Source organism: Podarcis cretensis, assembly GCF_951804945.1.
Source record: "Podarcis cretensis genome assembly, chromosome: 2".
NCBI classification, from domain to species: domain Eukaryota; kingdom Metazoa; phylum Chordata; class Lepidosauria; order Squamata; family Lacertidae; genus Podarcis; species Podarcis cretensis.
The window spans coordinates 44,525,979-44,542,278 of record NC_137171.1 but is presented as its reverse complement, the minus strand read 5'-3'; the positions used below and the strand labels follow the sequence as shown (position 1 = coordinate 44,542,278).

General features: G+C 44.3%; 1 protein-coding gene across 5 annotated transcripts in view; it reads right to left on the bottom strand.

The window, feature by feature from the left end:
• Positions 1-14,562, bottom strand: part of NACC1 (nucleus accumbens associated 1) — a 31,423-nt gene extending 16,861 nt beyond the window's left edge. The window contains exon 1 of one of the 5 annotated variants that reach the window (XM_079966518.1): positions 13,544-14,562. Coding sequence is in view for 4 of the 5 variants with exons in the window: in XM_079966514.1 (XP_079822640.1) it covers positions 12,673-13,059 (387 nt within the window). In the remaining variant the exon portion in view is untranslated. Of the gene's footprint in view, positions 1-12,672; positions 13,166-13,543 lie in introns of those variants that run through there. The other 4 variants (XM_079966514.1, XM_079966515.1, XM_079966516.1 and 1 more) reach the window with 4 other exon arrangements.
• Positions 14,563-16,300: the final 1,738 nt, after the last annotated feature.

The following is a 16,300-nucleotide window of genomic DNA, read 5'->3' as shown; positions in this document are numbered from 1 at the left end:
CTCCCCCCCCCCAAAAAAAAAACCTAGGTCTCCCCCAACAAACATTTGAGACTAGCTCCCCTAAATCTAAAAGATGGATCAAACTGCGCGCGCCACTAGGCGTGCGCCGCTGCCCTGCAAGCTCTGATAAGCTCCTCCCACAGCTAATCACCTGCCTCAACAGAAACCCTGCCCCCTCTGACCTTTGCACAGGGAGAGCAGCTAATCAGCCACAAATAAACACACACATGAGAAAACCCTTTTTGCTCCTTCTTCAGCTGCTGCCCTGCAAGTTGATTAATAATCAACCCCTCTTTCCCAGGGAACTCTGGAAATTGTAGCTCTTGAGGGGAATGGGGGTTTCCTAACAACTCTAAGCATCCTTAACAAACTGCACTTCCCTGGATTTTTGGGGTGAGAGGGGGAGCCATAACTGTTTAAAGTGTTAAGACACTGCTTTAAATATATAGTGCAGACGGGGCTGAAAACTGGTTATGTCTAGCTTACATAGGGTTACCATATTTCATAAAGTAAAAATCAGACCACCACGAAAATGCAAAACCCCCACAATTTTCTAATTGACTTGCCTAAGATCCAGGACAAAGCGCCGCCTTTCGGAAATCCACCCCCCAACCCCACCTGACGGCAATTCCACCTTTCAAATTCCAGCGATGTCCGGGAAAATCCGGTGGCTTTCAATGGGACTTGAAAGTCCTTATATTTGCTTTACTTATTTGTTGGTATTCTGTATAGCCTTTTTAATTGCATGCCATATAAAATAATAAAAAGACACTACGCCACTATTGCGTATGTGAACAGCTTATTTTAACAGTATGTTTTAAAAGTGGTGGGGGATATCTAACTGCAATGCCCCCACCTGCTCAAATACTTCTGTTTGCACAAATGGGACTTACTCTTTCTTCCCTCTGCAGCCCCCCACCCCAGCCCCATTTGGGGGACCCTCGAAAAGATGGGGGGTGCAGGGTGACTGCAGGAGGCAGAGCAGAAGGGGGAATCCTATCACACCTGCTGGTCCAATGTATCTTTAAGAGGTTTATTCTGTTTCAGATAGGATATATTGGTTTACATAATAAGACATATTCTGCAATAATTTGAACAATACAGTGGTACCTCAGGTTACATACGCTTCAGGTTACATACACTTCAGGTTACACACTCCGCTAACCCAGAAATAGTGCTTCAGGTTAAGATCTTTGCTTCAGGATAAGAACAGAAATCGGGCGCGGCGGCAGCAGGAGGCCCCATTAGCTAAAGTGGTGCTTCAGGTTAGGAACAGTTTCAGGTTAAGAACAGACCTCCGGAACGAATTAAGTACTTAACCTGAGGTACCACTGTACAAGAATGAGTGTAAGGCTAGTGGAACCCCCAATGAGGTGCTCACAGACACTATGGCAACCTCAGATTGTTTGTACTCACCAAGGCCTTCTTGCCCCTGTCATTTTTTAAAATGGCTTTAATCCCCCCCCCCAAAAAAAACCCCATGGGTGTCCTTGGACTGGCTGGAAAAATATAGGCATTATCAAGGCATTCTACCCTCCTTTTCCTCATAATGCCTCTTGTCTGCCCATTGGAATGCTTTGTCTACCTTTTCATTTAGCTATTTGTCTGAATGTGCATTTTGCCTAACTTTTTGGACTTTTGTTTGTTTGGAGGGGTTGTCTGCTTTTGTTGCCTGGGTTTTATTTGCCTTTGAGGGGGCATGTTGATGGTTTGCCTATTTTATTTCGAAGGGGGCTGTATTTTTAAGCACCTTAAAAGAGGTAGGGAATATAATTTGGATCCTCGATTTCCAAAATGGTGTGCAGAAACAAAACACAGGCTTCTCATCACAAGAGCTGAAATTGTAGCAGCTTTTGCTGTCTCTAGCAGAGATCCATCAGAAACTAGAGCCCCCCCCCCCCGCCCCTTGGGGAACTGCCCCAGATCACGGAGTTCCTTACTGAAAGCATGCTCAAGCTTTCCTTCCTTCATTTATTTTAGAAAAACTGGAGGTAGAGATTACTTTAGAAGAGTGGAAAGGTATTTCAGAGACATCATCACTCACTGCTGACATTCTGTGCTTTAATTCTGAAATGGAACTACTTACTTCTGAGTAGTTAAATCTACAGTGTATTAATAGTTTAAAATTTAAGCTTGCTGCTATGGAGCTAAACCTTGCCCTAACCTTTATTCTTCAAATTGACAACAAAACTTCCTTATTAGGAGGCAGGAGGAGCGGAGTGAATTGTTAGGACGTATTTGGCTTTGAAGAGATATTTTGTGGTGTGAAATTTTCTAAAGTAGAAACTATGTGTATCAGGCACTCAAACTCGACAGTGTAGTAGTTCTGATATTTTATAGCTTTTGTGTTAACTCTGTGCGACTGAGTCATTGATTCAGCAAGGCTGTATCACTTAGCTGGAAAAACATACTCAGTCAACTTCTGTTTTAAACCTATCATTATGCTTTTTTCAAGACAGATGAATTACCTTAAGTTTGCATCTTTTAGCAAACAGAATTGAACCATACTGTATTCTCTTCAGTGCTGGTGTATATTTAAGTATTACTTTATGGGTTTTAAAAAAATCAAAATCATGTATAAGTTCTTGTACATTATTAGTTCTAGTACAATCTGAACTCTTGTGCCCCAAATAAGAACTCTGTAGTTGCTTGCCTTTAAGCATGGAACACATTTGTTTTGGGGTTTTGTATTACCTGTATGGAGATATGAATTTACTAAATGAAATACATATTTTATTTTTAAAATAGCAGCTCCATCCCCCCCAAAAAACCTGGAACCAGGGTTAACCATTCCTTAACTGTGCTATTTTCCTCATCAAACTCTCCCTCTTCCAAAGCCACCTGACCAGATTAGGAAAAAATAAAACCTTTAAGGCTCTAAATTATCCACTTACTGAACTCCCATGTCATGACTCTTGCTTTTTAACTGGTATCCCAAAACAGAGGCCTATAGACAGTTTCTTACCACAGCTTTTCCATACAGGAGGTCCCAGTGAATTCCTATCCTTGAATTTAAAATGTTAGCTACAATAGAGGTAGACTCTACAGCTTCAATTTGGAGGGCTTATCTCCGGTCTCAACACTGTGGTGCTTAGCTCTGAAATAGGAGATAAAAGATTCCGCTGACTGATTTTCAGATGTCTTTTCTAAAGGGCAGGCAGAGGGATTTTAAAAATCTCTCAATCAGGAGAAAAATGCTGTGTCAGCTCTTTAGAGATTCCTCTCTACAGAACAAAGATCTCCTGATCTGATTGGGAGATAAAAGGGGCCATTTCTTGTGAGTTGCTGGACCAGATTCAGGCCATCCTTCTTGCAGAGCTTCAGGTGCTCACTGATCATTAACTGCTAGGCCTACTCTCTGACAAATGGTTGCCATCTATAGTACTGGAGAATTGTGTATGTGTATGTTTCTTCAACTGGGGGGTCAAAGTTAATCAGCTTATCATTTGCTAGGGCTCAACTAGCAGCTGTTAAGCAGGACTAACTCACAACTCATCCTAGAATAGACTCATTCAGTATAAGAAATCTCTCTCTCTCATTATTCTAATGTCACTCAGGAAGCCTCTGCTCTTTTGTACCTCCGTGCTAGCCACCTGGTTTAGACATCTGATACCTCCCCATTCTTCAGATGGGAAGGTGCAACAGAGCCAGTGGACCAGAGAGGATTTATATACTAAAGCAAGAGTGAACTATGGAATAAAAGATCCCGGGGCTGCCAGGGGGAAACCCATATGATTCTTCTTCCAGTGTGACCAAGGATCCCTCATGCCTAGCAGTGCTCAGATATCAAGACAGTCTGCAGGAATGTAGGTTTTAAAATCTATGTGTGCTTAGGCAAAAGTCTACCCCGTTAACTGGAGTAATTTCATTGGAAATATGTGGGAGAAGGTAATGTTACAGTTAAAACAGCTTAGAGTTAAAGAATGGGGAACTCTGGCTTTCCATGTCCTTTCCAATAAATTGCCTATGGAAGACCTTCATTTTGGGAGTGAGGTTTTTAAAGGGTTTTAAAAGGTGAGGCATTGATCTTTCTGAATTTGCACATAGCAACTGCCTGCCTCCTTCCTTCCTCCAAGGAGCTTGGGTTGGCATACATGGTCACCCCCACCCCTACTTTTATTCTCACAAGTTCTGTATTAGAAACTGTGATAGAAAATCTAGGCGCCAAATGGCTTATGGTTTGTGGGCGCCAAAACAGAATGCCTAGTCGCCATGGGTGGGTGGTGGGTCAGCAACACTTTTTAGTTTATTATTTTGAGTCATAAACTAATGCACAATTCACATTAAGTGACACATTGTTAATATCACATTCTTAGCAGAAATTGTTAATACATGTTTAATTTGTTGTTTACAATAAAAATATTGGTACCATGGTTCAGTTTTCAAAATGCTCTACTCTTAACTCCTTAACATACTGACTATCCTTAACATATAGTTTGAGGTAATCCCTGAGTGTCAGCCAGGTGCAAAAAGTGACACCCAGACTTTTTGAGGTGCTCGCAAATGGAGAATCTTTAAGCGCAAAATGCACCTGATGCCCTGCTAATTTCAAACCCCTGTCCTGCAAAATAGATTAGGCTGAGAAATAGTGACTGGCCCAAAGTCACCCAGTGACTTTTGTGGCAAAGCAGGGATTTGAATCCATGTCTGCCCAGTCTAATCCCAACGCACTAGCCACTGCACTGGTTCTCATCTTGCTTAGTAACTGCCCTGTGACTCCCATGTTGAGAGTCCCACATTGTTAACCTTCAGCCAATCACTGAAATAAAGAAATGAAGGCTAAATCTCAGTGATATTTCCTATCTAGAAAGCAAATAGTTTGAGGCAAAAATCAGTGGCATATCAGCCTGAAATGATTGAAGAGAAGGCTGAGTGTGTCTTGTATCACAGCTTCTCCAGTATGTTATTCTGCTCTGTGCTATGGCAGCAAAGCACTTATCCACCAAGGAAGTCCCTATGGGAACATGATTCTGCTCTCAGAGTAATCCAGTGTTAGCAAGCACATTAATGAGGCTTCAGTTACTCAGCCGTGGTTTGTGGAACTATTCACATTCACCTAGTATTTTTATGAGCTAACACATTTCACTTCTCTGATTTCTATGGATACACTTATCAGAAAAAATATGATTTCGCCCATCAGTTTCACCGCCTGGCTCTGACAAAAGCAAGTTCACTTTTGCCCCCAAGAGATCTCAGAGTTGCCTTGCAAGCAGAGATCATCTCTCTCTCTCTTTCTTTTTGGATAAATTTAGTGAGCAAAAGGCCAATTAAAATATAGCTCAACTGACAGCCTTAACGTCAAGTCCTGGGCCTGGATGCTAGCTAACCAAAGTAAAAGTAAGTCAGTGAGCAGTTTCACACAGGCTTATCACACATGTTAACAACTCAAGGGTAGGAAACCCGTTAACATGCTTCTGCTGGGATTGGGATGGGAGGCAATGTGTGGGAGTACCGTGTGACTCATAATACAGCAGCTGCCCACAATTTCTCACTAACCCCCAATAATATCATGGAATCAAATGACCAAAGCTTCCATCAATTAAGAGTTTCTGCTCAATAAAGCAGGATAGCTTCTGTTGATACCAAATTCCTTACTCCTTTGGAGTTGTGTGTTGTGAAAGGTACCCAAGGGTTAGGCCCATAGCAAAAATAATAAGCCAGAAGTTCAGCCTTGCAGATAGGTACCAACTGCTTACAGCCTACAAGAAGTCTGATCAGCCTGTGACCTTGGGTGGCTTGAGTAGCAAGTCTGGCAAGTTATTTCCAGAAATGACTTGCCTTAAATGAAGTAGCTGTAAAGAGTGAACACAGAGCCTCCATATTCAGAGCCAGTATCTCTCTAGTTTAGCAGGTGCTAGGGGACAAACTTCAGAGGAAGGCTCTCTCCATGATGCCCTGCTTTGAGCTTTGTGATCTCTGTTGGAGGCAAGAAACTGGACTAGATAATCATGTGCTCTAACTGAACTCTTAACTTAGGAGTAGTGAACTCATAAACTGGAAAATGCATGAATAAACTTTTTTTTAAAGGAGTAGTGAACTCAGTGGTACCTTTTTCTAAGTAAGCACTAAAAGGATTGGGCCATGCAGATTAACAAGGAAAGGCATTTTCTCACGAAACCCAATGCTTCTGTTAAAGAAGCGCTCTGAGAACCTTGAGCGATTTAGTAACCTCAAAAAGTTATTGCCATGTATCTGAGGGATTGCAAGCCTGCTGGCACTTGGGCTGGTCTCTTCGTTATGCAGGCAGCGTAAATCACAGAACTTTTTGTGTTTGGATACTTTAGTGACAGTGACCATAGCACAGCTCAAGAAGAAGAGTATTTTTGCTTCTGTCTCCCAGGCTTAGAAGTTACTATTTAAGATTGTTAATTTCCTTGTTACTGACAGAACACACACAGAGATACTGTAAGTTATTTAAGAGGATAAGGCAAGTAGATGTTAAATTTTGTAATATGAGAGCACCAGACTTCACCCCCTGCCCCCAAATGATGCTGACTCCAGCCATGGTTGCAAAAGATAATTCAACAGCCCTTCATATTTCCTAGCTTCTTCCTGTCCCAAGTTTCTTTCTGTGTATATAAAACCCAAGTCTGTCACAGCAACAACATAAGATCTCCCTTGACTACACAACCTTTGTGAGTATAAAACAAATGCCTCACTGTTTCACCGACACAACACTCTTCTACCTTTCTTTCTGGCAAAGCCAACAGGAACCAAATTAATGCGTAGGACTTTGTGGCTTCCTTTTACACTTGAATCAATACAGGAACAAAAGTAGTAGAAGCACAGAACCTGGAAAAATAACCAACCAGCAGCAGACCCTGGTTACTGAACTGCCTCTTGCCTTATTTGTTTATATGTAGACAACCTGATCTGTGCCCATGAGCTCATACTGAGACATTATAGGGCCACTCAGAGGCTTCACTCTATTAATGTTCTTCATTCAAGACTCCAAACACACCTGTATCCTCATTGTATTCTTAAGATCATCCTTCTTCTGGACAGACTCATCCACCGAGGACAAACTATAGTGGCTGGTATTGCCAGGTTTAAATGCTTGGGATGATGGAAGGATATACAAGAGCAGCCTTGTAAGTAAGTTTACAAAAGTTACTATTGTGCAATTATTATTATTTATTATCCTACATATCCATGCTAGCCATGGAGGAAAAGAGTCCTCCTCTACGACCAACATCAAAACTCAGGCTTCTAACCTCTTAGCAGTCCAGGTTTATTTTTTTATTTTTTAAAAAAAGTCGACACGATCTTTCTCTCATTCATCACCCAGTGAGTTTCCTTGTTGGCCACACAAGAAGGGAAAACTCTGCCAGCCTGTTTGAAATTCCTTCTTGCCTAAGAAGTCTGTATGAGATGTGTATATTCCATCACAGGGAAGTCACAAACATCTCCTAAAGTAAATAATCTAGTTTTTCTTCCCTGTCAAATTCCAATATTCCTCCTCTCTCTCTTTTTGTTTGTTCATCAGGGAACAAAGCCAACTTCCATGCTCCATGTTTTACCTCAGCCTATTTTCTTACATTAAAAAAACTGTACTACTCTTGCATAACCATATTATTCTTCTAAGTGTACACATGACCATCTTGGGTGTGCCCAAAATCTGCTACAGGGAACATTAACTGCTCAGCTTATTAATAAGGAACCTGCTCTTGTATTCTTTTCAACCTTCAGCAATTTCAGGACTACGGACTCTTTCAGCAAAATGACACACTACCCCGATCATCTTAGACGGCTTCTGCCTACTGGTATATTTCTATCACTCATAAATTGCTCTTGTCCTCTTTTGAACTTACTTATATGTTGGCTCTTTGTCCTGTTTCTGTAGCAAAGCAGTATCACAGGGCAACTGTACCGTGGGGGTAGGGCAGTGGTGTTAATTTAATAAGTGAATCCATCAGTTATAATAAGTGAAAGAACAAAACTGATTTTCCAATCTAGCTGTGATTTGCAGAAATGACTCATATTCTCACCTAGGTGTTGGTTATCTGTTCCAATGGCTCTCAGTAGGTTTACTTTCTTCTCCTGTGAAAGTCCTTCTATATTCTGCCCACCCCGCATCTTTTCCAGTTCTACAATTTTAAGATGAAACGGCCAAAACTGAAAATCATATTCAATGTACAAATGCATCTGCAATTTATTTTGGTAACATGCATCATTATATAACCATATTAACACATTAAGCTCTCTCTGCCAGCACTTGGCCCTACAGCCACTGAATAGGACAACACCCCAGGCTCAGATAGGGTTGCCATCAGATATGCCTCCTTACAATGGAACGTCACATCCCCAAAAATCACAATGGATGCTGGAGCCCGCTAATTTGGAGCACTGCAATTTCATAGAACTAGGGATTTAAATTCAACACCAAACCAACTATTTATTGCTTTGACTATCAGAAAATTTTCAATGAACGTGAACAGAACACACAAGCCCCTCGAGACTCATTATAGTTCAGGTAATAAGGTTCTAACTAAAAACTACAACACCAACAACAACACTGCAATGATACATGCAGTTGCCACAACCAGAATTTACCATGTATATATGAAACCAATAACTGGGAGAGTTTTTATACATTTTGAATTTGTCCTCCATACTCTGCCCTCTGTCTGGAAAGCAGGAGGCAGGACAGAGACTGAAGCTTTACAGCTCAGTGGAGGAAATAGGCAGGGAGAGGAAGAAATGAATGTGCACTGCAAAATGCTTCCCCTTTGGTTCAGCACTGCAGCAGTCTGTGTCCCTATTAAAGTGGTCAAAACCCGATCTTTCTAACCTTTGACCTATGGGTCAGGATGCAAATAGTTGTTGATTAAACAGTAAGATCCCTGACAAACAGGCTACTTCTGTGATAATTAGGCTTACAGGGACCCAGACAGCAAGTACATAGTCCAGCAGCCTCCCAGTGTCCTAATTCTCCATGAGACAATAAAGAGGGAATCCAGAAACATGGGGCTGGATGGGTGGAAACCACCAAGAGAACATAATTCTTAAAAGGAATCGATTCACTCCTGTTACATCTCTTAGGATAAATAATCCAGATCACCAAGTGTTTTTCCTGTGTATCCACCCCACTCCTGCACAGGTTTTCTATCCAGTATGTGTAACCATACAGAGTTAAGTATCCAATACTGCACTGCTGAATATCTCCACATATGTAAATGACAAGTAAGTTTTCATACATGAACTGGAACTGAACCAGTTGGTTCAGGTCTGCTGAACCAGTTACTCAGTCTTCACCTGCTTGAACCAGAACACTTTCTGTCGCAGATGAACAAGAGTTAAAGCCAAAGCAAGCAGGGAGGTGAGGCCGGGGAGAGCAAGGCAACAGTTTGACTCCCTGCAGCCCCATGCAGAACAGATAAATGGCCAATCTCCTAGACACAAGAACCACCAACTCAAAGTGCCTCTGTCTTCTAGAATTCCAGCTTATCTTTTTGGCCCTCATCCACTCCACCACTGTACCCACAGAAGGCTCCAGATGATGATCATGATTCTATATTACCCTTCATCTGAGGATCACAGGGAGGTTTACAGCATAAAAACACAAAAATACATAACATAATGACAAAAAATACCCCCTTCCCACAGTTTAAGAGGCATAATTAACCAAAGAACTGAGAGAAGAGGTACTTTTTCACCTGGCCCCTAAAGATATGTAATGAAGGTGCCAAGTGAGCCTCCCTGGGGAGAGCATTCCACAAGCGGGAGGTCATCTCACAAAAGGGCTGTTCTCATGTTGCCACCCTCTGGACTTGCAGAGGATGCATATGAAGAAGAGCCTCAGGTGATGATTGCAGGGTCTGGGTTGATTCATATGGGGAGAGTCAGTTCTTGAGGTGCTGGGGTCCTGAGCCGTTTAAGGGTATATAGATCAAAACCAGCACTTTTGAATTGGGCCCAGAAACTAATTGGAAGTGCTCAAGTCATTTTGCCCCTGTGAGCAACCTAGCTGCTGAATTCTGCACCAGCTGAAGTTTCTGAACCATCTTCAGAGGCATCCCCACATATAACATGCTGCAGTAATCTAACCTAGAGGTCACCGGAGCATAAACAACACAAGTTAGGCTATTCTTGTCCTGAGAGGGGTGCAGCTGGGCCACCAGCCAAAGCTGTTGGAAGGCATTCTGTGCCACAGAAGCTACCTGGCCTCAAGCAACAGCAACGGATCCAGAAGTACCTCTAAGCTGCATACCCACTTCAAGTGGGAGAGTAACTCCATCAAGATCAGGCAACTTCCCATCCATCTGGCCTAGGGAACCATCCACTAACAGTGCCTCTGTCTTATCTGGATTGAGCTTCAGTTATTGGCTCTCATCCAGTCCATTAGCAAGGCAAGACAACGGTCCAACACCTCCACTGTCACACCTGCAGATGTGTCATCAGCATATTGCTCACAATGTACTCCAAAACTCCTGGTGACCCCACTCAGTGGTTTCACATAGATGTTGAACAGCATGGGGGATAAAATCAAACTCTGAGGAACCCCACATTGAAGGCTCCACAGGGCCAAAAAGCACTCCCCAAGTAACACCCTCTGGAAATTACTATCCAAGTAGGATTGGAACCACTGCAAAGCGGTGCTTACCTTCCCTAACTTGGACAGCTGCTCCAGAATGATACCATGCACAGCTTCTACTGACATAGATGTTATGGAGAAGTAGAGCTACAAGTCATTAGTATAGTGATGGCATGACTTCACAGGGTTTCTGCCAAGCTCAGGGAAGATAAGCTCAAATCTGCAAGTAGAACTATACTGCTGTCAGCCCTCACTGAGTTAACAGTGCCATCTCTCCTCAGTGTCACCTTTCGTCATTGCTGAAGAGGGTGCAAGAAGGATGGTTCCTTAATTCATCTATGACTGTCATGCCCCAGGGAGTAAATCTTTTGACAAGAATATATTTAGAATAATAGCTGATATTTGTGCCATCTGATCATCCCAGACTCAGCATTAGCCCTCCTGTCCAACCCCTTTAGAACAGAAGAGCTCAGTGCTACACATGGATCTTAAAATCTTTCTGCTGATAGTGGCATAAATGGAAGTTGCACAGCACTTGGCCTCTTAAATCAGATTTACAATTAAGGGGTATATATCAAAGGCACAGCAGACAGTTTTCTCTGAGAAATTGACCCAACACTGCAACTCAGCAGGGGTTAGACTCACCAAGACCATCTCACTGACACCTGCCTGCCATGCATAATGTGAATGGGTTTTTTGAAAAATATGATCTCCCTACTGATTCATCAGGAGGGCTAGTGACTCTGCTGGAGCTCAACCAACACCTGTTTAAATGATTGTGTAAGTCATAATAATTTTGTAAAATGACCACTTCTGTACTCTAATTGTTTGCTTATTGTTTGTGATGCTCATCTTTATTTTAATTTATGTATACAGGAAAAAATAAAATAGATCCAAAGCAGCAATCCTGTGAACATTTACTTTGAAGCCCCATGTAACTTGGCAAGATTTACTTCTGAATAGACAGACATGCAGCTGTTCTACAAGAGTCTGTTATCTGTTTGTGCAGAACTTATTAGAAGCAGAACTTGGTTTGGACTGTGGCTGCAGAATATAGCCTTGCTCTAAACAACACTGCTAACTATAATACACAGCTTCAAGTACCAGTAAGGTAATCTTTGGAGAGTTCCATTGTCTGTGCACCATCTCCCTCCCATTAGCCAGACCTCAGTTGTGACAGAATATTCTTATTAATGCCTTAATCTATATAAGATGTTATTGCAATTTAAAGCAGGACCTAACTTTTAGAGGCCCTTCTGAGGAGCTCACTTAACAATGTATACAATGCCACATACCTGTGGTATTCCTCTTTTCAGAGCCAATTTTGCTGCAAAGTCGTCATGCACTATTTTTGAATAGCTCACCTGCTTATGAAAAGTAACACTACAACTCTTTTCTGTTGTGAAGTCACAAGTTGACAAGACAACAATTGTGTCCTTTGGTAGAATAAACTTGGCACTTAGAAAGGCCAAATTGGAATCCAGCGAGAGAGAGAGAGAAAAAACAAAGACTTGAGAAAACAAATAACATATGGTGAGCTATTCAGTGGCAACTTGTTTACAATGTTCATTTATCAGGAACATACTGCACCACCTCCACAAGTATCTTCAAGAGAACAAAAACTATCCTCAAATCAGAGCCACATTGTGACCTTCTCCTTCCCTTACCACGTGCATAAGGAGTTAACCTAAGTAAAATACTCATAATCCCACCCCTTCCAAAACAACCATTGAAAACTTTAATTCCCCACCCGCCACCCCAGGAAGTTGTAAACCAAGTCTATGTTTGGGAGTAAACTCCCATTAATCTCAGCGAGAGAGTAATACTGCAATTTCCGAGTGAACGTGCACGCCAAAACAGTTAATAATCCCCCCCCCCAATTCCCAGCCTGGTCTCTTCGAACCAGTATCGATCTTAACTTTTGCTGCCCCACAAGTGAAAGTTTCTGAAGTTTCGTTTCTCGAACTTTTTGCCTGAAACACCCCCTCCCCATTTTTAAACTCTGAAAGGTCCCATTGCAGGAAAAGGAACATTTTGCCCTCTCCCCACCTCCTCCCCCCGCTGGAAGAGGAGGAGGAGGAAGGGAAGCGCCCCTCCTCCTCTCCCCTGCCGCTTTCTTTCCGCGCCCCTTCCCCCACCGTGGCCCAAAAGCATCCTCCGAAAGCCACCGAATTCCGGGTTTCCAAGCCAACCGCCCGGCCAGGCCTTCTTCGCCTGGCAACGCCAAGGGGCTCCCACTCGAAACTTCTCCCTCGAGGGTGGCCCCGCCGCTGCGCCCTTCCTCTAGGCGGCCGGGCCCGGGGGGAGCGAGGCGAGGAGGAGCAGGACAAAGCCCCCGCAGGGAACGTCGGGGGATTTCGGACAGGCCTGCGGAGAGGGGAAGCCCGCGCCCTCCCGGCCAGCCAGCCTGTGCGGAGGAGAAGGCGCAGGCCGGGGAGAGGCAGCGAGCGCCACCACGTTGCTTGTGAGGTCCGGGGAGGAGGAGGAGGAGGAGGACGAAGGCGGGTGGGGGGTAAGGGGGACATCCCCCCCCAAAACACACACACTTTGCTGAGGGGTCGCCGACTGCAAGGAGGCCTAGCAGGGGAGCCCAGGGGCGCAGCTCCTCTCTCCCTCCACACCCCGAAGGCAGGCGCAAAGGTCCTCCCTTGGGGTCCGGTTTGGGGTGCAACGGAGGGAGGGGGCGGAGGGAAGGTGGGGGAAGAGAGGGACGGGGAGGGCTGCTAAAGGGGGCCTCTCCCACCCGGGGGGGGGGAATCGGCGCAGGCAACAGCTGCTATTTGAAGGATCCCCTTTCCCCCACCCCGCCGCCCCCCTTGGGCGAACCCGGCAGGTTAGAGGGCTGCTTGGCGAGGGCGAGGAAAGTTTAAACACCCGGGATAATGGGGGGAGGGGTGCATGCATTGGAAGGAGGGTGGCGGGTGGGTGCCCCGACTTAAAAGTGTGGGGCGGGGGGCGACCCTGGAGTGGTTAGGTCTCCTGAAAGGGAGGGGGCGACGTGGCTCTCACCTGCGCAAAGAGAAGGGGGGGAGAGGAGATGTCGCTCAATGGAAGGGCTCTGCTCCCCTAGCCCTCCAAGCAGCACTAGCAGCAGCCATTCATTGTCAGCCTAGGCAGGCTCAGCAGAGAGCCGAGCTGGTGGATGGAGCAGCCTGCGAGCCGCTGTAGTGCTCTGCCCAGCCAAGCCAGGCCTCCGTCTCTGCGCTCCCACAGGCCTTGCTAGCGGAGCTCCGAGCCAGCTCCTGCTCCCTCCCTCCCTCCCTCGCCCCTCCTCTCCCCTTTGCCTTGGAACTGGGAAATATTTGCTTCTGAACTTGCCAGCCAGCCTGACTTTGTTCTCCGAGAGTTGGAAGCGAGTGATCTCCCAGGAGCTGGCGGGAGAAGCTCTGTATTTAACCCAGGGAAGTAAATGTTCCAATCTGAGGATCCGCAATTAAAATAAATAAAATTTAAGGAAAGGGTTTCAGGATGACCGGCAGAATCCTCCCCGATTTGTGCCTAGAGGCGCATAAATTTCACCAAGTTTGATTCCTGTCTCCAAACTCCGCCGACGAATGAAAACAAAAGGGAGCTCCTTTTCTCTTCCCGCACCGTTTGCCCGGAATTAATTCTCAAGTCAACTACATACAGCGTGAGTCGCACAGAAGTTTCCCAAAAACCTGAGTCAAGTCATTCACTTTATCCTGACTGAAACAAAATCAAGCTTTCAGAAATCCTCAAATCCAAAAGACTTGTCATTAAACGGAGTTGGATAACGATAAAAGTTCAGGCTTTAGTCTTGGAAGAGGGAACAAAATGTTCAAGGCACCTAGCAACTCCCCAAAGTCAACACTGGGATGAACTCAGACAAGTGACAGGGGGAAAAAGGAGTTGAAAATAATGTCACATTCTGTACGAACATCTTTCAATACGAAAGAGAAAAATAAACTTAAGCACTTTTTCATGTTTTGAAGACATTCTCATAATTTTCTGATACAGAACTGAGCATTTAAGAGTGCCTATTCTTACTTTTTCTCCACCCTGAATTCCCAGGTGCACAAACACAGTTGATCAAGCAAGTCCTCTGTTCTCATGCTCAGCTGGGAAAAAAAAGTATAAATATGTAACTTCTCTTGCTCACACACATCATTATGCTTTCATCTCCCTTTTGCCCCTTGTCTAAAAGTAGAATGCAAGGCTTGAGCAAGGACCCGTTGGCTAATGTTAAAGTGCTGTAAGTTTTCAGTGGATTAGGGCAGTCGCAGGTGCACAGCTTGGGGGTACTTCTGCATCTATTGCTGTCACAAGGCTCAGACAGCATCTGTGGTGTGGAGCACATTCCATCAGCTTTGGCTGGTGGCCCAGCTGCACCGCTATCTGGAAAGAGATAAGCTAACTTCTGTTGTCTATGCTCTGGTAACCTCTAGGTTAGATTATTGCAACATGCCATACGTGGGAATACCTCTGAAGATGGTTTGGAAACTTCAGCTGGTGCAGAATTCAGTGGTCAGGTAATGGGGCAAGGTGGCTTGAGCATATTACACCAATCCTGGCCCAACTGCACTGGCTGCTAGTTAGTTTCTGGTCCCAATTCAAAGTGTTGTTATTTGATCTATAAACCCTTAAGCAGCTTCAGGACTGCAACACCTGAAGAACTGACTCTCCCCATATGAACCAACCCGGAACCTGTGATCATCATTTGAGCCACTTCTGTTAGTAAGAGCCATTGTGATGTTGTCACTAAACTTGCCAACTCATCACACAAAGGTGCCTGGCCTAATTCTGTGCTTTTAGCTGCAGCTTTATCTGTAGAAACAAACAGGTGCATTTTCACAATATGCAGATGAGCATCATAACCTGCTGTTGGGTGGAGGAACAGGAACCAAAAAAGAGTTGGCATTATTAGCAACACCTTGGAGTTACATGGTGACCTTAACTATGGAAGACTCAAATCTGAACTCCACTTTGACTATAACATTCTCTGAGGGAATTTCCAGGCTGTCGCTATTTTCAGGTGTGATTGAATCACATACCAGCAAATTCAGGTTGTGCAATAAAAGTTGATTTGGAAGTCTTCCATAAGAAACCTGCTTCCCCCAAAGATCAGACATTTTGAGATAGGAAAGTGATGGGGAGGGAAAGTGCACTGGACAGTGTGAGAAAATTCTTGATGCAACACCATCTAATCCACCCATCGGATCAAGGGGCAACATATTCTAGTATTTGGCCTCCATTTGTGATCAACCATATACCAGGTTGAAAAACTGCTTATAGGTAGACAGGGTTGTCAGATACTCATCTTAAGATGGTGGCTGTAGCAACCAGGTTAAAGTCATCCAGTGAACTTCATTATTGAGTGGGGATTTGAACATCATTCGTTCAATATGGGGTGCTAGGGGAGGGGTAGTACCTTTGGAGGGAGACATAATCCTTACCCTGCATTCAGCTCTCAGCTGTGGCTCCTAGAAGTTGTTAGATGGAACAGTGGCCACACCCCAGGAACAACTTCGACTGGCTGGCTAAACCAGGTGAGTTAGGGACTTACCTTGCATGCAAAGGCATGCTCCGGCAGATCAAGTGGATGAGACCAATAGTGGGTCCAGCAGTCAATAAGACGGTTTCTGCACATGCTGTAGAGGGAAGTCAGGGAGTAGATGGGGCTTATCAACCTAGGAAGGTAGCCCATCTAGGAGAAGGAAAACTCTTATCCTAAATCTCTGCTGTCTTGTGGGATATCTTCAGGAGAAACAAAGTCTAACAACAAACCCTACATAAATCAGGAGTCCC